Source organism: Balaenoptera physalus (genome assembly GCF_965194825.1).
Source record: "Balaenoptera physalus genome assembly, chromosome: 12".
Taxonomy (NCBI): Eukaryota; Metazoa; Chordata; class Mammalia; order Artiodactyla; family Balaenopteridae; genus Balaenoptera; species Balaenoptera physalus.
The window spans coordinates 61,912,386-61,935,474 of NC_138897.1; the positions used below are offsets into that span (position 1 = coordinate 61,912,386).

A 23,089-nucleotide genomic window follows, 5' to 3' on the forward strand; every position below is an offset into this window, starting at 1 on the left:
TACAGATTTTTTTTTCAGGAGCTATTTGCAAATGGTTATCAAGAACATTAAAAAATGTTATAATTCTTAGACCCAGGAATTCCATTTCAGGAAATGGGATCATCTGAAATAGTGAAAATACATACTGTACAAAGATATTTATCACAATATTATATATTATTATTTTGATCAGTCCACTTTTTATGTTTATACATGCACAGTTTTAAAATATCAAATGGTTTTACAAGGCTGGCTATGAAAAATAGAAATTCCTGGCCCACTTACGTAACAATTTACTGCTCCAGAGGCAGCCACTTATAAACACTATTTCTAAATAACAAAAATTGCTATTTTTTTATATTCAGCATTTGTCCATAGGAAAGATGAAGATTTAGATTTCTCTCACCTCATCATCATTCTTCCTTCCTCTCTCAGTGTCTCTGTCTCTGTCTCTGTCTCTCTCTCTCACACACACACACACATAAATTCATTTCTGGTCTGTTCCTGTATTTTTCCATTCTCCTGATATACTTGCATTGTAAATTTGGACCAATATTCAGACCTTGCCTTTTATGGCCACATTATTATGACCAGAAAATAGTATTCACAGCTGACCATGTGTTATGGGCTGAATTGTGTGCTCCTCCCACAAATTCCTGTTGAAGTTCTAATTCCCAGTACCTCAGAATGTGACTGTATTTGGAGATAGGGCCTTTAAAGAGGTAATTAAAGTAAAAGGAAGTCATATGGTTGGGCCCTAATTCAGTGTAACTGATATCCTCATACAAAGAGGAAATTTTGACACAGACAGACACAGAGGGAAGAACATCTGAAGACAGGAAGGAGATGGCCATCTACAAACCAAAGGCTGCAGAAGAAACCAACCTTCCCGACACCTTGATCTTGGACTTCTAGCCTCCAGAACTGTGAGGAAATAAATTTCTGTTGTTTAAGCCACCCAGTCTGTGATACTTTGTTATGGCAGCCCTAGCAAACAAATATGCCATATTAAATTCTACTTCCTGCACATTTTTTTCCTTTTAAAAATTTGCTTAATTTTTATATACTTAGCACTTAATCCTCAAAATTCCTCCAGGTATGTAAATGTCCCCTCCATGCATTGAAACAGATTAGGAATTCTACCAGTCTTCCTGAAGAAATCTTTCACAGCTTCTGACCTGCTCCCTCTCACCTGGTCACTCCCCAGACCTGCTGCACCACCATTGTCTGGGGATTCCTTTTCTCCATCATCCTTTCCTTTCCCCCTTTCTTGTTCTGGATGTGTTTCCTGAATTCTATATTTACTTCTTTCTTTGCTTTTCTCCTTTTTGTACGTTTTTCTAGAAATGTCTTCACGTGTACCTTCCAACTCTTCTGTTGGGTTTTCCAGTTCTCTGTTTTTAATTTTTTTTAATATAAATTTATTTATTTATTTATTTTTGGCTGCGTTGGGTCTTCGTTGCTACGCACGGGCTTTCTCTAGTTGCGGCGAGTGGGGGCTACTCTTCAGTTGTGGAGCACGGGCTCTAGGTGCATGGGCTTCAGTAGTTGTGGCACGCGGGCTCAGTAGTTGTGGCACATTGGGCTTAGTTGCTCTGCGGCATGTGGGATCTCCCCGGACCAGGGCTCGAACCCGTGTCCCCTGCATTGGCAGGCGGATTCTTAACCACTGCACCACCAGGGAAGTCCCAGATAGGAGACTTTTCAGCCAACTTTGAGCTGGGATAGCACATCACCAGGACCCAAAGAAGGAGAAAAATCAGTTTATCTGCAATGAACAAATAAACCTATGTGACAAAGGAAAGCAGTAATAATGATTAAATCAACAACATCATTTCTTTTTCAAGTTCCACTTGAGTAAAAGGAGCAATTGCATTTTTTAATCAGTCTTTTTGAAAATGTTCCTCTTAAACAAATGAAGTGTTTCCCTTACTGCATGTAAGCCCCTCATTTTTTGTTTCTGTCTTGACCAGACAAGATTTATTAACTTGTGTTTCACCGTCCTTGGGCCCCACTCTACCACATGCCTCCTTGAAAGGCATAGTAAAAGCCTCTGGAGAAGTCTGTGCCTTGGTGAGGGGCTCATCCACTGCCATCCTCAGTGTCAGGTGATCTGACTGGGCTTTCACCTGCAAAATCCCTGATGGTGGTTTCTTTGGGTCTTTGGGCTCAGACTGGTCCGCTCTCCCACCATAGACTGTTCCATATGCCTGCATAGTGGGAACGTGGCTGCCGGGATTCTGGGAGCTGAGTGAACATAGAACGCTTAGGGCAGGTGCCTCAACATTATGTTTGTGAATTTTCATTTATCCTCCTATTTTCATTACAGCAAACTGCCCTCAACTGTGCCGCTGTCCTCCAGACCCAGGACCCTTTGTTTTAGCCTCTGAAGGGAAGCCTCCAGTCTCCTGCCAGAGTGGGGAAGGGCTGTCTGTCACATGACTGCAGATTCAGGCAGCTTTTAGCTCCACCTTCACCCCTACATCCAGTGCTGTCAATGCCTTTTGTGGGTTCTGAAACTTAAATTGAATTACATCTTAGATTTCTGCATCACTGGCTTTAGATTCAGCTGTTTCTGGTCGCCTAAGTCAGATATCACTTGTCTATCTGCCTTCCAGCTTTCACAATTTTGCTGTTGTGTTTTTTCCTCTCTTGTTCTCTTCATCCTTGACAGTTTGTGCCAAAACAAACACAAAATCCTTTTACTGTCATTTAGTTTCAGAAGGTCTCAAAGATCGATGTGTATATTTTTTTTTGCCACTTTTAATCAAAAGTCAATCTAGAAATAATGTAGATATTCAACAGGGAGAGAAAGGGGAAGCAAATTATGGTCCACCCATATTCTTGAATATTGTGTAACCATTAAAAGAAGTATTTGTCATGAATTTTTAATAATGATAAAGCTCTTGTACTAGTTGGTTTTTAAAACATTACTGAATTTTATACATAGGATGATTTCAACAACTTTCAAAATGTTCATGGAAAAAGCATGGGTAAAAATATACCCCTTTATTAGTTCATGGTTAATGGATGGGATTATGGGAAATTTTATTTTATTTCTGTAATTTATAAATTTTCATAATGTATAAATACTATCTTTTCTTATCATTAAGTATATTAATAATACACAATTGTTATAGAAAAGATAGATAACACTTAAAAAGATCTCTATCTCTCCATCCACACGTATAATCACAGTTTTTTCAATTGCTCCAAAGTCCATCAGAGACTTATATAAACTGTTAACACACTGCTGTATGTTTTCCTGCAAGTAAATCTGCATGCTATTTTTATAACGAAAATGATAATATTCTTCCTCTTTGTGTCCACTGTTAAGAGTCTTGGAGTCACTTAATGGGCTAATGTAAGAAAGTCTAGTTTGAACTACTGTTGAAATACAATTGTTATTTGGAAGGAAAGAGGAGATCCCTGGGAGTCTTTTAGCTTTTTCACCTTAGTCAATAGAAAGGGTTGGTTTACTAGATTTGCTAATTATCAGCTTGAAAGACAAGAAGACCTCATGCAAACTCCTGGGGAGCAGTCCAAAGGATGGGAGAGAATGGGGGTGGGATGCTTGGAGGCCCTGGGATAGAGCAGCAGCTGAGGGGAGTGTCTCTGGGAGAGGGGTTGGCAAGACGTGCCTGCTTTGCTTAGGATCAGTCCTGCAGAGCAGCAAAAATATGCCATGTGGATCCTATCAAATAATCCTACTAGCTGACCCGTGAAACAGGAATTGGGGACAGCTAGATAATGTTGGATGGAGAGGAGGCATTTCTTTTTTTTTAAAAAACTATTTTTTTTTAAAATTTATTTATTTTGGCTGCGTTGCGTTTTCATTGCTGGGCATGGGCTTCCTCTGGTTGCGGTGAGCTGGGGCTACTCTTCGTTGTGGTGCACGGGCTTCTCATTGCGGTGGCTTCTCTTGTTGCAGAGCACGGGCTCTAGGCACATGGGCTTCAGTAGTTGTGGCACGCAGGCTCAGTAGTTGTGGCTCGCGGGCTCTAGAGCGCAGGCCCAGTAGTTGTGGCGCACGGGCTTAGTTGCTCCGCGGCATGTGGGATCTTCCCGGACCAGGGCTCGAACCTGTGTCCCCTGCATTGGCAGGCGGATTCTTAACCACTGCGCCACCAGGGAAGTCCCGGAGGCATTTCTTTACTGGCTTAAGAAAGCAGTCTTGCTTCAAAACCACACGCATTCATTGACCCTGGCTTGGTGCTGCCATGGCATTTAAACTAGTGATCTTTAGGCAGCCTTCCTCTCTGCCCAGTCCCCACGGTGAGGCAGCTCTGGAGAATGGACGTGGCACTTCTGCTACCAATGGCATTTTCAGGATGTGATGGCTGCCTGCAAATATACCAGGAAGAATTGTGATACTCCATTTCGATTCTTTTTCTTGAAGTAGATTGGTTACGCAGTGCATTTTGTTTTTTTACTAATGAGTTATTAATTTTCCTTTTGTTTGGATAGGGAACACTGAAGAACACCCTGAATGTACAAGTCTACCTCTGAATAGATGGATCAGCCAGACGGACTTTGTTATGTCAGATTTGGTTCCTAAATTGTGATGGTTTCAAAAGGTGATGAGGAGTCTCTGGGCCTCTTCCAAAAGTCTTTTAATCTTCCTCTCTTTGCACTATCTCTTTCTTTCTCTGGCTCTATTTTCGTTCTTTTTTTCACTTTTTGTTAGGTTAGTGTTGTTTATCAGTCTGTTTATTTGGGGAAGGAAAAGATGGATTGTAATGGCCATTCAATGCGAAAATAAGTCTCATCTTTATCACTGGATAATTTTTTTTTTTAAATCCCACAGCTGTCTTTTTTTTTTTTTTTTTTTTTTTGTAAGAGAAGTAAGCCTTTATTTCCTTGTTTCACAAATAAAGCTGGCTGAGTTGGCTGCTTTTTGGTGATCAGTCAAAGAGACCACATCCCATGTCCTCGTCCGACTTCTCCGACTCTTCCTTTGCTTCAGCCTTGGCTGGGGCTGCGGCAGCAGCAGCAGGAGAAGCGGTGCTGGCAGCTGCCACGGGGGCAGCAGCCACAAATGCAGATGGACCAGCCAAGAAGGCCTTGACCTTTTCAGCAAGTGGGAAGGTGTAATCAGTCTCCATAGACAAAGCCAGGACCCGCTTGTACCCACTGATGATAGAATGGGGTACAGATGCAACAGTTGGGTAACCAATCTGCAGACATATGCTGGCAACATTGCGGACACCCTCCAGGAAGCGAGAATGCAGAGTTTCCTCTGTGATGTCAAGTACTTCAGGGTTGTAGATGCTGCCATTGTCAAACACCTGCTGGATGACCAGCCCAAAGGAGAAGGGGGAGATGTTCAGCATGTTCAGCACGTGGCTTCACTGGCTCCCACTCTGTCTCCAGTCTTAATCAGCTGCACATCACTCAGGATTTCGATGGTGCCCCTGGAGATTTTAGTGGTGATGCCTAAAGCCTGGAAGAAGGAGGTCTTCTCAGGCCCCAGACCAGTGTCCTGGGCAGGCACAGTGACTTCGCATGGGGCTATGGCACCAGCACGGGCGGCAGCTGGCACCTTATTGGCCAGCAGCATGTCCCTGATCTCAGTGAGGTCCTCCTTGGTGAACACAAAGCCCACGTTCCCCCGGATGTGAGGCAACAGTTTCTCCAAAGCTGGGCTGTTCTCCAGATGCCCTCGGATGGCCTTGCGCCTCATTGTATTCTTGCCCATCAGTACCACGGCCTTCCCTCGGAGAGACATGCGGATCTGCTGCATCTGCTTGGAGCCCACATTGTCTGCTCCCACAATGAAGCATTTCGGATAATCATCCAGAAGTTGGATGATCTTAAGGAAATAATCGGACTTCCAGGTCGCCCTGTCTTCCCTGGGCATCACTTTGGTGCGTCAGGGATTGCCACGCAGGGTTTAAAGACGATGTCACTCACTCCAGGACGCCTGGCGAGAACCCACAGCTGTCTTTAAGAAATCTCATCTGCCCAATTTTGTGTTTTAAGATCCTATCTAAATGAATGACTACCAGCAAAATTATAAAAAGAATTATAATTAGAAATAGAAGAAACAATCCCTGCTTGTTTGACAGTGGGTTTCTTTTGGAAAGGCTCAAAACAATCATTAACATCAATTTTTAATGCTTATTTACTTCATAGCGGTTAACTACAAAGTGACCTTTGAGGACGGGTATATTTTGGAAGGTTAAGCAGCAAAATTGGGGCTGCTAGCCCTTTTGGGGGATGAATTTAAAAGAAATCACTCAGTTTACTGAGGAACTGAGCAGCCTACAAACTTCAATAATTTATTAATTATTCAACTTTTTAATAACATGATGAAAGTAGCTCATTTGAAGTTTGGGGGTTGCTATTAGGCATGTCCAAATAATGTAATATTAAACACTCCTGTAGATGGACAAGTGTCAGGGCATGAATTTGGTGATATAGAATTGTTGACTGCAGGGGAAATGTTTGAAGTACATTTAAAAAATTCAGATGATTTTCTCTTATTTTCATTTTATATTTTATTATTTTTTTTTATTTTTACTTTTGGCCTTGACCAGGGATCAGGGGCCAACCCGTACCCCCTGCATTGGGAGCACAGAGTCTTAACCACTGGACCTCCAGGGAAGTCTCAATTTTCTCTTATTTTTTAAGAAAAGATGGTATAATTGCTTTCTTGAGATGTCAGTCTTTAGAGAGATTCTATTTAGGTACCTAATAGAATAGGAAACACTTATATAGTGCTTCCTGTGTGTCAAGTATTTTTCTAAACGTTTTACATATATTAAACAAAACACCCCAGGACAACACTGATGTTTACCCTATTGTGTACCCTTTCTCTTTTTTTTGAATTAATACATTTTAGAGAAGTTTTAGGTTCACAGCAAAACTGAGCAGAAAGTACAGTGATTTCCCATATACCTCCTATGCCCTGACATATACAGCCTCCCCACCATCAACATCTCCCACTGGAGTGATACATTTGTTACTAGTGATGAGCCTACAGTGACATATCATTACCATCCAAGGTTCACAGTTCACATTAAAGTTCACTCTTGGTGTGGTATATTGTGTGGGTTTGCACAGATGTAAAATGACACCACTGTATTATCATACAGAATAGTCTTAATGCCCTAAAAATCATCTGTGCTCTGCTTATTTACCCGTCCCTTCCCCCAAACACTTTTTTTCTACTGTCTCTATAGTTTTGCCTTTTCCAGAATGTTGTATAGTTGGAATCATACAGTATGTAGTCTTTGCACATTGGCTTCTTTTACTTAATAACCTGCAGTAAAGTTTCCTCCTTGTCTTTTTTGTGGCTTGATAGCTTATTTCTTTTTCTTATTTCGTTGCTGGTATACAGGATAGTGACTAACTTTTGTATATTCACCTTGTATACTGCAAACTTGGTATAATTATTTGTTAGTTCCAGGAGTTTTTTTGTCAATTCATTCAGATTTTATATGTAGACAATCGTGTTATCTGTGAACACAGACAGTTTTGTTTCTTCCTTTCCAATCTGTATACCTGTTATTTCCTTTTCCTGCCTTATTGCATTAACCAAGACTTCCAGTATGATATTGAAAAGCAGTGGTAAGAGGGAACATTCTTGCCTTGTTCCTGATCTTAGCACAAAAGCTTCAAGGTCCTCACCATTAACTAATATGTTGGCTGTAGGTTTTTCATAGATATTCCTTATCAAGTTGAGAAAGTTCCCCTCTATTCCTAGTTTGCTGAGAATTTTTGATCAGGATTTAGTATTGGATTTTGTCAAATGCTTTTTCTGCATTTATTGATGTGATCATGTGGTTTTTCTTCTTAGCCAGTTGATGTGATGGATTACATTAATTGATTTTCAAATGTTGAACCAGCCTTGCATATCTGAGATAAAACCTACTTGGTCATGGTGTACAATTTGTTTTATATATTGTTGAATTTGACCTGTTAATACGTGAGAATTTTTGCATCTATGTTCATGAGAGATATTGGACTGTAGTTCTCTTTTCTCATCATGTCTTTTTCTGGTTTTGGTATTAGCGTAATGCTGGCCTCATAGAATGATTTAGGAAGTATTCCATCTGCTTCTATCTTGGGAAGAGATTATAGAGGATTGATATAAGTCATTCCTTAAATATTTTGTAGAATTCACCAGTGAGCCCATCTGGGCCTGGTGATTTCTCCTTTGGATGATTATTATTTATTGATTCAATTTCTTTAATAGATATAGGCCTATTCAGATTGTCTATTTCTTCTTGTGTGAGTTTTGGCAGAGTATGTATTTTAAGGAATTGGTCCATTTTATCTAGGTTATTATTTGTGGGCATAGAGTTGTTCATAATATTCCTTTATTATCCTTTTAATTTCCATGGGATTTGTGTGATGTCCCCCTCTAATTTCTTTTTTTTTTTTTAATTTATTTTATTTATTTATTTTTGGCTGTGTTGGGTCTTCACTGCTGTGCACAGGCTTTCTCTAGTTGTGGTGAGCGTGGGCTACTCTTTCATTGAGGTGCGCAGGCATCTCATTGCGGCGGCTTCTCTTGTTGCAGGGCACAGGCTCTAGGCGTGCAGGCTTCAGTAGTTGTGGCATGCAGGCTCAGTAGTTGTGGCTTGTGGGCTCTAGAGCACAGACTCAGTAGTCATGGTGCACGGGCTTAGTTGCTCCATGACATGTGGGATCCTCCTGGACCAGGGATCAAACCCATGTCCCCTGCATTGGCAGGCGGATTCTTAACCACTGTACCACCAGGGAAGTCCCTTAATTTCTGATATTAGTAATTTGTGTCTTCTTTCTTTTTTTCCTTAGTTAGCCTGGCTGGAGGCTTATCAATTTTATTGGTCTTTTCAAAGAATAAGCTTTTGGTTTTGTGGATATTCTATATTGATTTGCTATTTTCAGTTTCATTAATTTCTGCTCTAATTTTTATTGTTTCTTTTCTTCTGCTTACTTTGGATTTAATTGCTCTTCTTCTTCTAGTCTGGTAAGGTGGAAGCATAGGCAATTGACTTTAGATCTTTCTTCCTTTCTAACATATGCATTCAATGCTATAAATTTTGCTCTAAGTGCTATTTTTGCTGCATCACACAAGTTTTGATAAGTTGTGTTTTTATTTTCATTCAGTTCAAAATATTTAAAAATTTCTATTGAGAGTTCTTCTTTGACTCATGTGTCATTTGGAAATGTATTGTTTAATCTCTAAATATTTTGGAAATTTCCAGCCATCTTTCTGTTATTGATTTCTAGTTTAATTCCACTGTGGTCTGAGAGCAGACATTGTACAACTTTTATTCTTTAAAATGTATCAAGATATGTTTTGTTGCCCAGAATGTGGTCTATCTTGGTGAATGTTCCATGTGAATTTGAGAAGAATGTGTAATCTGCTGCTGTTAGATGAAGTACTCTACAGATGTCAATTATATTCAGATGATTGGTGGTGCTGTTGAGTTCATTTATGTCTTTTCTGATTTTTGGCTTTCTGGATCTGTCTATTTTTGATAGAGGGGGTTGAAGTCTTCAAATATAAGAGTGGATTCATCTGTTTTTCCTTGCAATACTCTCAGTTTTTGCCTCATGTATTTTGATGCTCTTATTAGGCATATAAACATTAAAGATTGTTATGTCTTTTTGGAGAACTGAATGCTTTATCATTATGTAATATCCCTCCTTATCTCTGATAATTTTCCTTACTCCAGAGTCTGCTGTCTGAAATTAATATAGCCACATCTGCTTTCTTTTGACTAGTGTAAATATGGTATATCTTTCTCCATTCCCTTACTTTAAAAAAAAATTGTTTTTAACATCTTTATTGGGGTATAATTGCTTTACAATGTTGTGTTAGTTTCTGCTGTATAACAAAGTGAATCAGCTATATGTATACATATATCCCCATATCCCCTCCCTCTTGCATCTCCCTCCCACCCTCCCTATCCCACCCCTCTAGGTGGTCACAAAGCAGCGAGCTGATCTCCTTGTGCTATGCAGCTGCTTCCCACTAGCTATCTATTTTACGTTTGGTAGTGTATATATGTCATTGTTACTCTCTCACTTCGTCCCAGCTTACCCTTCCCCCTCCCCGTATCCTCAAGTCCATTCTCTACATCTGCATCTTTATTCCTGTGCTGCCCCTAGGTTCTTCAGAACCATTTTTTTTTTTGTTTTAGATTCCATATATATGTGTTAGCATACAGTATTTGTTTTTCTCTTTCTGACTTACTTCACTCTGATCCCCTTACTTTTATTCTTATTTTTTAAATAAATTTATTTATTTTTGTCTGTGTTGGGTCTTCGTTGCTCCACACGGGCTTTCTCTAGTTGCGGCGAGCGGGGGGGCTACTCTTTGCTGTGGTGCACGGGCTTCTCATTGCGGTGGCTTCTCTTTGTTGCGGAGCTCAGGCTCTAGGCGCATGGGCTTCAGTAGTTGTGGCACATGGGCTCAGTAGTTGTGGCTTGCGGGCTCTAGAGCTCAGGCTCAGTAGTTGTGGTGCACAGGTTTAGTTGCTCTGCAGCATGTGGGATCTTCCCAGACCAGGGCTTGAACCCATGTCCCCTGCACCGGCAGGTGGATTCTTAACCACTGCACCACCAGGGAAGTCTGATCCCCTTACTTTTAATCTGTATGTGTCTTTATATTTAACGTGGGTTCCTTGTAGAAAACATAAAACTGGGTATTGTTTTTAATCCATTCTGACAACGTCTGTCTTCTAATTGGTATATTTAGACAATTGACGTTTAAAGTGATTATTGATATCGTTGGATAATATCTACCATATTTGTTACTGTTTTCTATTTGTTGTCCTAGTTTTGTCTTCCACACATTTCCCTCTTTTCTTAGCATGTAAGTTATACTTCTTTTTCACTCTTTTTAGTGGTTGCCCTAGAGTTTTCACTGTACATTTTACAACTAATCCAAGTTCATTTTCAAATAATACTATATCACGTCAAGAGTAGTGCAAGTACCTTATAATAATTAAGTAGCCCTAATTCTTACCTTTCATCCTTTGTATCATTGCTGTTATTCAATTCACTTATACTCAAGAGGATAATATATTCATATATATTGTTCCTATTATTATTTTGAACAAACTGTTATCTGTTAGATCCATTAAGAATAAGATAAATGAAAGTTTTTCTTTTACCTTCACTTTTTCCTTCTCTGATGCTCTTCCTTTCTTCATGTAGATCTGAGTTTCTGGCCTATATCATTTTCCTTCTCTCTGAAGAACTTCTTTTAACATTTCCACAAGTTGGATCTACCGGCTACAAATTCCCTCAATTTTTGTTTGTCTGAGAAAGTCTTTATTTTTCCTTCCCTTTTGAAGGATAATTTCACAGAGTGTAGGATTCTAGGCTGGTGTTTTTTTCTCTCAAATATTAAATATTTCACTCTATTCTCTTCTTATTTACATGGTTTCTGAGGAAAAGTCACATATAATCCTTATTTTTGCCCCTCAATAGGAAAGATGTCTTTTCCTTCTGGCTTGTTTCAGGAATTTTTCCTTGGTTTTCTTTGAATATGACATGTCTAGGTGTATTGTATTGGGCATTTATCCTGCTTGGCCTTCTATGAGCTTCCTAAATCTGTAGTTTGGTGTCTGACACTAATTTGGGGCAATTTTCAGTCACTGTTGCTTCAAATGTTGCTTCTGTTCCTTTCTGTCTTTTCCTTCTGGTATTCTCATTATGCATATGTTCACCTTCTGTAATTGTCCCAGAGTTTCTGGATATTCTGTTCTGATTTTTTTCAGGTTTTGTTTCCTCTTTGCTTCCAGTTTTGGAGGTTTCTACTGTTGTATCCACAAGCTCAGAGATTCTTTCCTCAGCCATGCCTAGTCTACTAATGAGCCCATCAAAAGCATTCTTTATTTCTGGTACAGTGTTTCCAATCTCTAGCGTTTGTTTTTTATTTTTTCTTAGAATTTCCATTTTTCTGCTTACATTATTCATCTGTTCTTATATGCTGTCTGCTGTTTCTATTAAAGCCTTTAGCATTTTAATCATAGTGTAAAAAAATTCTTCATCTGTTACTTCCAACATTCTTTTTTTTTTTAAATTGCTATCAAACTGTGTAACCCAGATCTTTATTTTAATGTACAAAACCTTTATTTACTTGCCACTTCTCTAAACTGTCATTTAACCTAAAGGCTGCGTGTCTCCACACCCTCTAAAGAAATATTTGATTTAGATTCAATTGATTCAACCTACCAAATTTCACCAGTGAATTTATGAATACTTCCTATTATCTCTCCATCTACCCAGCCATCCATCCAAGCTTTTTTTTTTCCTGCTTTTAGTATTTTTTTTAACTTTTTAAATCTTTTACTTATTTATTTTTTTCACACACACACTGTATTATATTTTTACAAGAGATAAATAAACTGACACCAAACATTGTAAATGGATGACCACAACAAAAGCAACAATGATTGCAATTACCAAACACGAAACACACTCATACTATGTCATAATATTGACATTCAGTCCAGTAATCCTCCACTGTAACAGCTCCTTTACCTTGCAGTGAAAATTGATTTGTATATTTTTTGCCTCTGAGTCCTTGTGGGATTTTTTTTTTTTATTCAAACAGAAAGTCACAAAAATTATAATCATCCTCATCAGTTCACTCAGTCCCATGTAATTAATTTTGTTTTTCATCTTGATCTTTTGTTAGCACTTTTATGAGTTCATCAGTTTTTCATTAGAGTTCTGAAAATGCTTATTCATTCAGTTCAGCAGTATAGTCAGTTACCAGAAACCTGTACTTGTCAGAGTCTTTTCCATGAATTCCTTGAAGATGAAACCCTTTTATAGGAACATTTTTGCAAAAGCATCAGAGTACACCCAGACTTCCAACATTCTTGTCATAGATGACTCTGTGTCTAGGGCTTGTTCAGTCTCTGCAAGCTGGGTTTTTTACCTTTTAGTATGCCTTGTAAGTCATTGTTGAAAGATGGACATGATGTACTGGGTAAAACAACTGTGGTGAATAATGGGTTTTTAATAAATGCGGTGGTGAGGTGGTGGGTATGGGAAGCATTCTCTACTCCTACGATTAGGTCTTAGTCTTTCAATGAGCCTGTGCCCTTGGACTGTGAACTTCAACAGTGTTTCTCAATCTCTCCCCCACTTCCCCCCACTGCAGGACAGGATGGCAAGAAGGGGCTGGGGTTAGGTATTTCCCTTCTCCCAGGTAGATTTAGGCTCTGATTAGAAACCCAGCAGATAAGGCTCTGGTAAATTAGTTTCTCCTGCAGGCAGATCTTGTTAAGAACAGAATGCTCTGGCATATTTCAGAATGGTTCCTTTCCCCTCTCTCCGTCAGAAGCATGAGAGGATTCTTCTCTGATTTCCACTGTGAGGACCTGGTAGATCTTCTGCAGGTAAAACTCATGAAAGTATGGAGGCCCCCCTATGACTGGGTCCCTGTAAAAATTTCAACTCTCAGACTTGTCCTCACTGAGCTGCCAGCAATTCATCAATTACAGTTCATGTTTTCCTACCCTGGTACTGGTTCCCGTGGGGCTTTCTTTTGTGGGTTTCTACTCCAGAAAGTTGTGATTCTCTGTGTCTGTCAGTCTCTGCAGTACCTAGAGCACTGATTTGTCTTGTGGCCTCACTTCTCTGACTGGTTTAAGAAGAGTTGTTGATTTTTCAGTTTGAACAGCTTTTTTACTTGTTGCTAAGACAGAATGGTGACGTCTAAGCTCTTCTTTACCTGCTGGACCAGAAATTGCCTGTTATCTTCTTTTTACAGATAAGGAAACCAAGGCAAAATGATATTTAGTAATTTGATCAAGGCCTCCCAGCTAGTAGGTGGAAGAGTCAGAATTTGAATCTGGGTGCCTTGGCTCAGGAGTCTGTGTTCTTAACCACTACATCATTGAGGAAAACAAGCAAGTCGGGCTTGTAGGGGAAGGAAGAATATGTTTTCTTACCATGAGATCTTTCGTATCTACTAAGTTTACATTTTCAAAACATTTTCTAAAACAATGAAAGGAACATGGGCCAGAAGGGTTGGTTTGAAAATAATGATTACTAAAACTTGAAGTAGATACAATAAGTAAACATTTTAGAGTAAAAGAAAAAAAAATCACTCCTAAACCTACCATTTTTACAGATTACACTTCGGTCCTTGTTATTCTTTGTGAATATTATATGTGGGTATTATGTCCTCTTTTTCACTTAACATTGTATCATGGGAATTTCTCCCATGTTTCCACATCTTCTTTATAATCACATTTAATAGCTGTATAATAGTCTATCCTGGTGACATGCCATAATTTACAAAAGCATTCTCTTATTGCTTGACATTTGATGATTGACATTTTTCTTTTACAACGATAGGTAATGTTCCACAATCTTTTCCCTTTCACTGAGTGATTTCATTCGGGATAGCCCCATGAATGGAATTACTGGGTCAATGGATTTGGATAGTTGTATAATTATTGCTAATTTTTGTCATATTAGTTTCCACATTAGGGTTGTACCAATTTTGTGGGGCTTCCAGCATTGTATAATTATATCAGATATAGTAGCATCAAAATGTTATATATATGTATATTGAAAATCTTTTAGATAAAAGGCAGTGTCAATAACAGGAGGCTGTAAAATAGGACCTGTTCCATGAACTGATGCATGACTTATTCTCAGATTTTAAGTTTATGTTACATGGGGCCTTGTATATAGGAGACATTCCATAGATATTTATTGAATGGATGGGTGATGAACGGATGGATGGATGACATCCAACTGATTTCTCCTTATTAACACATAAAAAGTTAGTGGCAAAGTTGAAATGATATCCTGATTTAGAGTATAGAGTTCTTTCTCCCACTATAACTGCAGTTTTACTTCATTCAGCCAACATTCACTACATACTTAGTATATGAAAAGCACAGCCTGGAAGCTGGGGGTATGACAATCAATCAAACACAGTTCCATCCATCAGGGTCCGCACAGTTTGACTGGGAAACTCACATACCTCTCCAGATCAAATTCTCATTTATAAAATGAATGTACTGACCTCAGAAGTCCTTTCCAGCTACTGGATTCTGTGATCTTCTCAAACTCTAAATTTCCTACTTCTAGATACTAAGACTAAAGTAAGCTTATCTTAAAGAACAATCTAAAGAAACTGGTGGTTCTGCATAGTGACAGGGAGTCTTCTCCCCTTCCTACTCCTCATTTGTTCGTTCATTCATTCATCATTCATTGAGCACATACTAAACATGAGACACTATTAAGCTCTAGAAGTAAAAATACCAATAAGATAAGTCCTCTTCTCTTAGAAAGTCTATAGTCAAAACTGCGACGGTTTTTTGAAGAGGAATACTTCGGCAACACAGTGTTTACGTGTGTGTGAGTGGGATCCACTTATTCTACTGTCAGGGAGGGGACATTTCCCCTTTTCTCCTCTTGAGTTCCTGTGGCTGGAACAATCATAAAATTGACACAAGACAGATTGTGTCCCGTGGACTGGAGAAAAAGAAACCCATTTAATTTGTGTGCACATAGAGGTCGCATAGAAATGGGACCTAAGAAGTGGCCAAAGCAGATAGCTTTTATATTTTTTAGACAAAGAAGCGATAAATATGAGAGGGATTGACAGGACAAAGAAACTTAGCTTTGGGTGTTTAATTAGTAAGGAATTTAAGCAAAGTTTGGGCTTAGGTAGTAAATTAGTAAAGAAGTAACAAGTATGCAGGCTTCTCAGCCCTGAGTCCCCTATCTCTGGTGATAATGGTGTCTTTCTACCTCCCAGTACGAGAGCACCTTTCACACGGGAAATTTATTTCCTGCTTTCAGGGAGACAGAGAGGAGGGTGAAAGTATCCCTCTTGCGTTGACTGTTTCTTAAGTAGTTTTAATTCAAAATAATCAACATGCCATTGAGGCATATTTTGGGCCCCAACACTACTGTTCTAGCTAATATTTAAATGGAATGGTCTCCAGTATTAAAGTAGAGGAAGGAATCAGCTAATATTGACTCAGGCTCACCCTCTGAATGCTCCCAGAAGTTCATGGGAAATAACACTGAATCTTGAAGGTTTATCATAGGGAAAAAATACTTGTACCATACTTGCCAACATCAAGACGAAAGGGGACAAATGCATGTGGACTCACCATTTCTCTTCTTCTACTTGCACTCCTATGGACTGGAACTTACTGGGTGCTTTATTTTCCCCTGTTTTGTTAGGTTCTTCAGCATCATCCACCTGAAGAAATAACCAAAAGTAGAGGTGCTCTATTTTAGTCATCTTGCTTGAAAAACAAAGTCACATTTCATTAGAAACCTCTATAATATTATTGGAATGTTTTGTGATTTATAACCTTTTTGTTCAATGTTTATGTGTTTGATGAGCAACTTCATTATCATGCACTTTGACCCTGCTGATCTTAGTAAAATGAAGTTTTGTTCATTTCCAAAGTGCCTAATAAATGTCTGTGATTCCTGCATGGATTTGTGAGGATGTACTTACCTGTGAGTTCTGTATTAGAAGGGAGCACCTCATGGGATTGTGTTGTTGAAAGTTTTGAATTTGCAGATAACAAAATGCAAAAGAAGAAAGAAATTTCATTTACTGTAGTTAGAATTGTTGACATTAGGAGATTTAGGTATTAACCTTATTAATATAACTATAGAGTATCTTCATTTTGTTTTCCCCTTAAATTAAGGAATTGGCCTAGAAAATGTATCTAGAAAATGTATCTGTATATAACTGATAGCTTATGTGACAGATTAGGCCCAACCCAAATTTGAAATAAATTTTATGACTATTCAGAGCAGTTAGATTTATTCCTCTTTTTTCTCTATGTTTTTAATAAATTATTTTTTTCTAAATAAAAAGCAATTTAACATAAGTTGTATAAAACTAAAACACAGAAGTATATAATGTAGAAAGCAAAAGTTCCCCACGAAGCACTGTCAATCCTTTGATGCATATTTGACCATCTTTTAACATATGTAGAATATATTATATATAAAAATGATTATTAATACTAAATTTACACAGATGAGATTATACTATATATTTTTTGTGTGCAATTTGCTTTATTCATTAACACTGCTATCTTTTGGACATTTTATCATGTTAGTAAATATAGCTCTAACTCAATCCTTTTGTTGGCTACATAAATACTCCTTTTAATGGTTATGTAAGCAACGTGGGCATCAGCGTAATTTTCTCTCTGCTGTTATTACATTTAGTATTATAATTAATATTTCATATGTATCTTTAGAACAATTCTGCAATTATTGTATGAGAAAAATTCTTAGGAGTAGAAATGTTAGATGGAAGTACTGAGCATATTCAACTGTAAGGGATATTGACAAACTGCTCTTCAAAGCATTTATCAGTGTATGGGAATATCCATTTTCCAAATGTTCACCAATATTAAATATTGGCAAACTTTAAAATTTTTGCTAATATCACAGGTGAAAAATATCTATTAACCTCTTGTATTTTTATCTGTAAATTGCCTATTTATATCCTTTGCTAGTTATTGTGGGTTTTTTTTTCTTATTGAGTTGTTTATTTTCTTCTTTATAGGATCTCTTTATATCTTATGACCCTTAAACCCTTTCTTGGCTATATATACTGTAAATATTTTTTCCCAGTTTATCATTTGTCTTTTAAATTTTGTCCTTCATTGTAGAGAATCTTAAATTACTATGTAGTCAATCTAGCTTTTATGGTTGGGAAAGACCAAAAGTTCTCTTATATTTGTTTTTATGCTTTCATTTTTTTTTTTTTCATATTTAGTTCTTAAATCCACTATCCTGAAATGTTTGTGTAGAAGATACAGAAATTTAATATTTTTTCTGCACATGAATCATCAATTGACCTGGCTCTTTTTATTAACTAATTCATCTCTTTGGTTTGAGATGCCAACTTTATCTTATACCAAATTTTACCCATATATATTTACCCAAACAGTCTCATATATAAAAATGTGTTTTGGGTCTATTGATCTATTGGTCTTATTGCTCCTCCCTCTCTTTTATTCCTGATATAATTTTGTAATACATCTTGATATTTTCTGTGACAAATCTCCTCTTGTAATTCTTTTTTTTTTTAAATAAATTTATTTATTTTATTTATTTATTTTTGGCTGCGTTGGGTCTTCGTTGTGGCACGCAGGCTTTTCGTTGTGGTGGCTTCTCTTTTTTTTTTTTTTTTTTTTTTTAAGCAGATATTCATTTTTAATTATTTATTTATTTATTTATTTATTTTTGGCTGTGTTGGGTCTTCGTTTCTGTGCGAGGGCTTTCTCCAGTTGCGGCGAGCGGGGGCCACTCTTCATTGCGGTGCGCGGGCCTCTCACTATCGCGGCCTCTCTTGTTGCGGAGCACAGGCTCCAGACGCGCAGGCTCAGTAGTTGTGGCTCACGGGCCTAGTTGCTCCGCGGCATGTGGGATCTTCCCAGACCAGGGCTGGAACCCGTGTCCCCTGCATCGGCAGGTGTGGTGGCTTCTCTTGTTGCGGAACACGGGCTCTAGGTGCGCGGGCTTCAGTAGTTGTGGCTCGCGGGCTCTAGAGCGCAGGCTCAGTAGTTGTGGCACACGGGCTTAGTTGTTCTGCGGCATGTGAGATCTTCCTGGACCAGGGCTTGAAACCATGTCCCCTGCATTGGCAGGCGGATTCTTAACCACTGATCCACCAAGGAAGTCCCATAATTCTTTTTTTAAAATGTAATTTAAAAACTCCAGCAACCTAAGTGTCCATCAACAGATGAATAGATAAAGAAGATGTGATACATATATACAATGGAATATTACTCAGCCATTAAAAAGAATGAAAATTTGCCATTTGCAGCAACATGGATGGACTTGGAGGGCAGTAAGCTAAGTGAAATAAGTGAGACAGAGAAAGACAAATACTGTATGATACCACTTATATGTGGAATCTAAAAGATACAACAAAGTAGTGAGTAGAACAAAAAAGAAACAGTCTCACAGATACAGAGAACCAGCTAGTGGTTAACAGTGGTGAGGGAGGGAGGGGCAATATAGGGGTGGGGGAGGGGGAGGCCCAGACTCTTGGGTGTAAGATGGGCTCAAGGATGTATTGTACAACATGGGGAATACAGCCAATATCTTGTGATAACTGTAAATGGAAAGTAACATTTAAAATTTGTATTAAAAACTTAAAAATTTTTTTAAATAAAAAATAAATTTTACTCATAAAAACCCCAAAACCTCTAGGGTATTTTGGGGTATTAACTTCTTCTAAATAAACTTTAACATCACATTGTCAAAACCCTCCCCCCAGTCTCGACTAAGTGATAAAAATCACGTAGGAATTTTCATTGAAATTTCTTTAAATATTTGTATGAATTTTGAGAGAATTGCCATCTTTACACTTTGGAGTATTCCCATATAGAAATATTGAATAGCTTTCCATTTATTCATTTATCCATATCCTTCCCCCACCCACCCAGGACTAGAACACCAGAAAAAGCACCAGAAAAAGTAGTTGATGTGAGTTTTGGTGACATATTATATAAAAATACATATTTTTAAATACTCTAGAATCATATTTAGTGCTGTGAGTTGCTCCCACTAGAAGAACACATGAACCAAGATCATATGTTCACCACACCCGTCACGGGCTTTTGAATGCATGTGCTCATTGAGGGAAATAGCACATTTATTTATTAATCGGACAAAGTGCCTCATTCTGGTGACTTAGTTACTGTCTGGAAGCCCCAAGCCCACCTTCTCTACCCAGCTGCTCTGTGGCACAGGGGCCAGGACTCTGAAGACTACATTTCCCAGGGTTCCTTGCTCGCTGGCCTCCAATTAGGTTCTAACCAAGGAAGGTCGGAGGAGGGAAGGGGGCTTCCTTCCTGTTTCCACCTTCTGCTGGCAGCTGTGGCTCCAACCCCAGCCCTTTTGAAGCCCAACAGCGCGTGCGCCAGCCCTTGCAAGTCCTGGCACCAGCCGGCCGTGCTGGCCTCAGTGGTCTGGGATGGGCTATATGGGCCTCTCCTCTGAGTTCCTGAATTTTGGTAACCCCGTCTTTCCGCTTCTGCTCCCCTAGTCCAAGGGTGACCGCTTACTGCATCCCTTTTCTGCTCTCTCAGCCTTCCCATTACTGTAGAACCAATCTGGTATATGAAACTGCCTCTGTGTGAGAAACGAGCACGGCTTCCTTTTTCCTGAATGGGATTCTAACCGATTCCATACGGCTACACTCATGGAAATTAAAAACGCTCAGGATGTCAGCCAAAGTACGATGCTGCAGCCTTACACTTTGGGGTAGTTTCAGAATTACCCAATGAAATTTTTTCGAAAGATGCACGATAGATATTCCCCTTAAGAACTGTGGTGCTCAATGCACCGGGAAAGGGAGAAAGAAAGGAAGCAGGGGTCCGAGGATGAAGGACGTTGTACTCTGTTCCAGGCTCGCCCCACCTGTCCAAACTCACAGCTTATTTGCATCAAAGCGTTGTCATCTTCTTAAGCTTTAGTCATTGCAGGTAAATTTATCTCTCTGACTTTAATTCCCTTTGTTAGATCCAAATATTGACAAATGTCACCTTTCTTACATAGTATGTAGGGTAATCTACTTAAATTTATGAAGAGGCATTCAAAAATTTTAAATATGTTGCAGGGTTAATTAAATCTCTGTCCTGAAAAAAATTGAGAAAGCCCACGGCTGATGATATAATTTTAGTGTTTTTGGCTAATCAAAATTTTAAAGGAGGTTAATACTAATAATAACAATCAAACCTAATATTTATTGAGCCCTTAATATGCCAGGCACTATGCTTTGAACTTTACATATATTGTATCCATCAGTTTTTTGTTTTTAATTTTATTTATTTATTTTTTGGCTGCGTTGGGTCTTCGTTGTTGCGCGCGGGCTTTCTCTAGTTGCGGCAAGCAGGGGCTACTCTTCGTTGTGGTGCACAGGCTTCTCATTGCAGTGGCTTTTCTTGTTGCGGAGCACGGGCTCTAGGTGCATGGGCTTCAGTAGTTGTGGCACGCGGGCTCAGTAGTTGTGGATCATGGGCTCTAGAGCACGGGCTCAGTAGTTGTGGCACACGGGCTTAGTTGCTCCGCGGCTTGTGGGATCTTCCTGGACCAGGGATTGAACCCGTGTCCCCTGCATTGGCAGGCGGATTCCTAACCACTGCACCACCAGGGAAGCCCCACTTAACCCTTTTTAAGTGTACAGTTCCAGTGGCATTAAGTACATTCCCATTACTGTGCTACCATCAGCACTGTCCAGCCCCAGAATTTTTTCATCATCCCAAACTGAAAGCCTTACAGGAAGCTGGATTTTGTAAACTCCCTCCTTCAAATAATCCTACGTGGCCTCGATGAGAAAACAGTCTCAGGAAGATTAAATAATTTGCCTGGGACGACACAGAAGACCGACCTCTGCTCTTTCCCACCCCTCGAAATCCTCTGGGCGGTGGGAGGGAATTAACTCCTGGGATTGGGGTTGGAGTGAGGGTGGGTGGAGGCTGGCTTCCGGCCCGGGGCCTCCCGCTGGGTCATCTGGTCCCAAGCACCTGTGCTACAAGTTCTTTCAGGAAACTTGACAAGTCGTGCCATGGTAACCTGTTGGTTATAAAAAAGCATTGACTCATTGCTACCAGAGAAAGTTTAATTGTCCTTTCAAAGTGGACCCTGCAGAATGGATGGTGAACATCCATCATCGTTGTGAAAACGTACCCCACGCCTGGTGCTTAGACGTGCCTTAGAGTTGGTTCAGCGTGGATAGATTTATGGGCCATCACGTCAGGAAGTTATTATTCAAAGGGCGCCTGCAGAACGGTACAGCACAACAAAAATGGGGGGAAAGAATGACTCTTCTCCATGGATGGGAGGAAATTTCTAGCAGGGTAAGCCAAGCTGAACCCATCTAACAACCAAGAATCAGTCTGATCTTATCATTGGGCAACAGAAAACAGAGCTAAACTGAGAAACCTGCCGAAGTGTCTACCTTTTGAATGAAATGCATGATTAAATAGCCCACAGTTACGCTGACCCTGGTGCACATTCTTTCCTCATGATGCTGTGATGGGAGTTACTGCTTTCCACACTCTCCTTCCCTTTGGTCTCACTGGCCATCACTCCCACGTTTGTGCGAAGTGGTTCACATTTTTGTTCTCGTATGGTTACTCAATAGTGTTGAACACACTGTAACACCATCCAATCATCCACGTTGTTCTTGGATGCCCACTCCTTTTTTGAGAATCAAAATGTGCATTAGGAATTGAGGACACTTTATGTTTGATTGTGTTCATGTTTGTTTAATTATCCTCCCCTTGTCTCACCACATTCAATTTTGAGAGCAAAAATAAAAGCTGCTAATCAACTATACTTCAATTTTAAAAGATTGGAATTTTTTGGGGAAAAAAAAGATGCTGATAATGTCTATAGACAAAACACCTTCGTAATTTTTAAAAATCACATTTCACAACATACAGGAGCCCAGAGCCAGTAATTTGAAAGTCTGGTCCTACAATAGCTACATCATCCAAAATGGCAAGATAGTGAATCTTCTGGAAAAAAAAAGGGGGGGGTACATTTCTTCATTTGGGGTTCCTATTTCTTTTTTTTTTTTTTTTTAACAAATTTATTTATTTTTTTGGCTGAGGCACTCAGCTTGTGGGACCTCAGTTCCCCGACCAGGGATTGAACGCAGGCCGTGACAGTGAAAGCGCCGAGTCCTAACCCCTAGACCACCAGGGAACTCCCTGGGCTCCTATTTCAAAGGACAGAAAGGGAGGCTGTTACCTGTATCCCGATGGACAGGCATCGATTCTTCTTGAAGTGGTCCTTCTTCCTGTCCTCTGCAGTGATGGTGGCCATGGCGGTGGTGGTGGTGGTGGTGACGGTGGCAGCACTGTTGCCCATGTGTTGACTCGCTGGGCCGTGGATCTGGGCATTGGCGGCTTCGATGGCGGCTGTCAGAGCCTTCATACTGTCCAGGCTCTCCGTGGAGTTGCTCAGTCCAGACTGGCTGATAATATCCCCTCGCTGGCCCTGTCCATCCATGTAGGCGTCCTGGGCCGACTCTGTGCTACTCTGGGCTGTGATAGAAATGAAAGGTTTCGTGGTAGTTCTGGGTGGGACTGGAGGTGGTGTCTTCTTATATGTTGTAATGCAAGATGACACT

General features: G+C 39.5%; 1 protein-coding gene and 1 pseudogene across 23 annotated transcripts in view; both read right to left on the bottom strand.

Moving 5' to 3' along the window:
- DLGAP1 (DLG associated protein 1) overlaps positions 1-23,089 on the bottom strand; it is an 850,590-nt gene that overhangs the window by 36,330 nt on the left and 791,171 nt on the right. For 17 of the 22 annotated variants that reach the window (XM_082418629.1, XM_082418618.1, XM_082418633.1 and 14 more), the window contains 2 exons: positions 22,708-23,087; positions 16,077-16,168 (listed from right to left, as the gene is read on the bottom strand). In XM_082418629.1, the coding sequence (XP_082274755.1) occupies positions 16,077-16,168; positions 22,708-23,087 (472 nt within the window). The remainder of the gene's footprint in view (positions 1-16,076; positions 16,169-22,707; positions 23,088-23,089) is intronic. The other 5 variants (XM_082418637.1, XM_082418636.1, XM_082418621.1 and 2 more) reach the window with 1 other exon arrangement.
- On the bottom strand, positions 4,808-5,880 carry LOC309640224 (large ribosomal subunit protein uL10 pseudogene; annotated as a pseudogene). The gene has a single exon. The product of its transcript is annotated as a large ribosomal subunit protein uL10 pseudogene (transcript).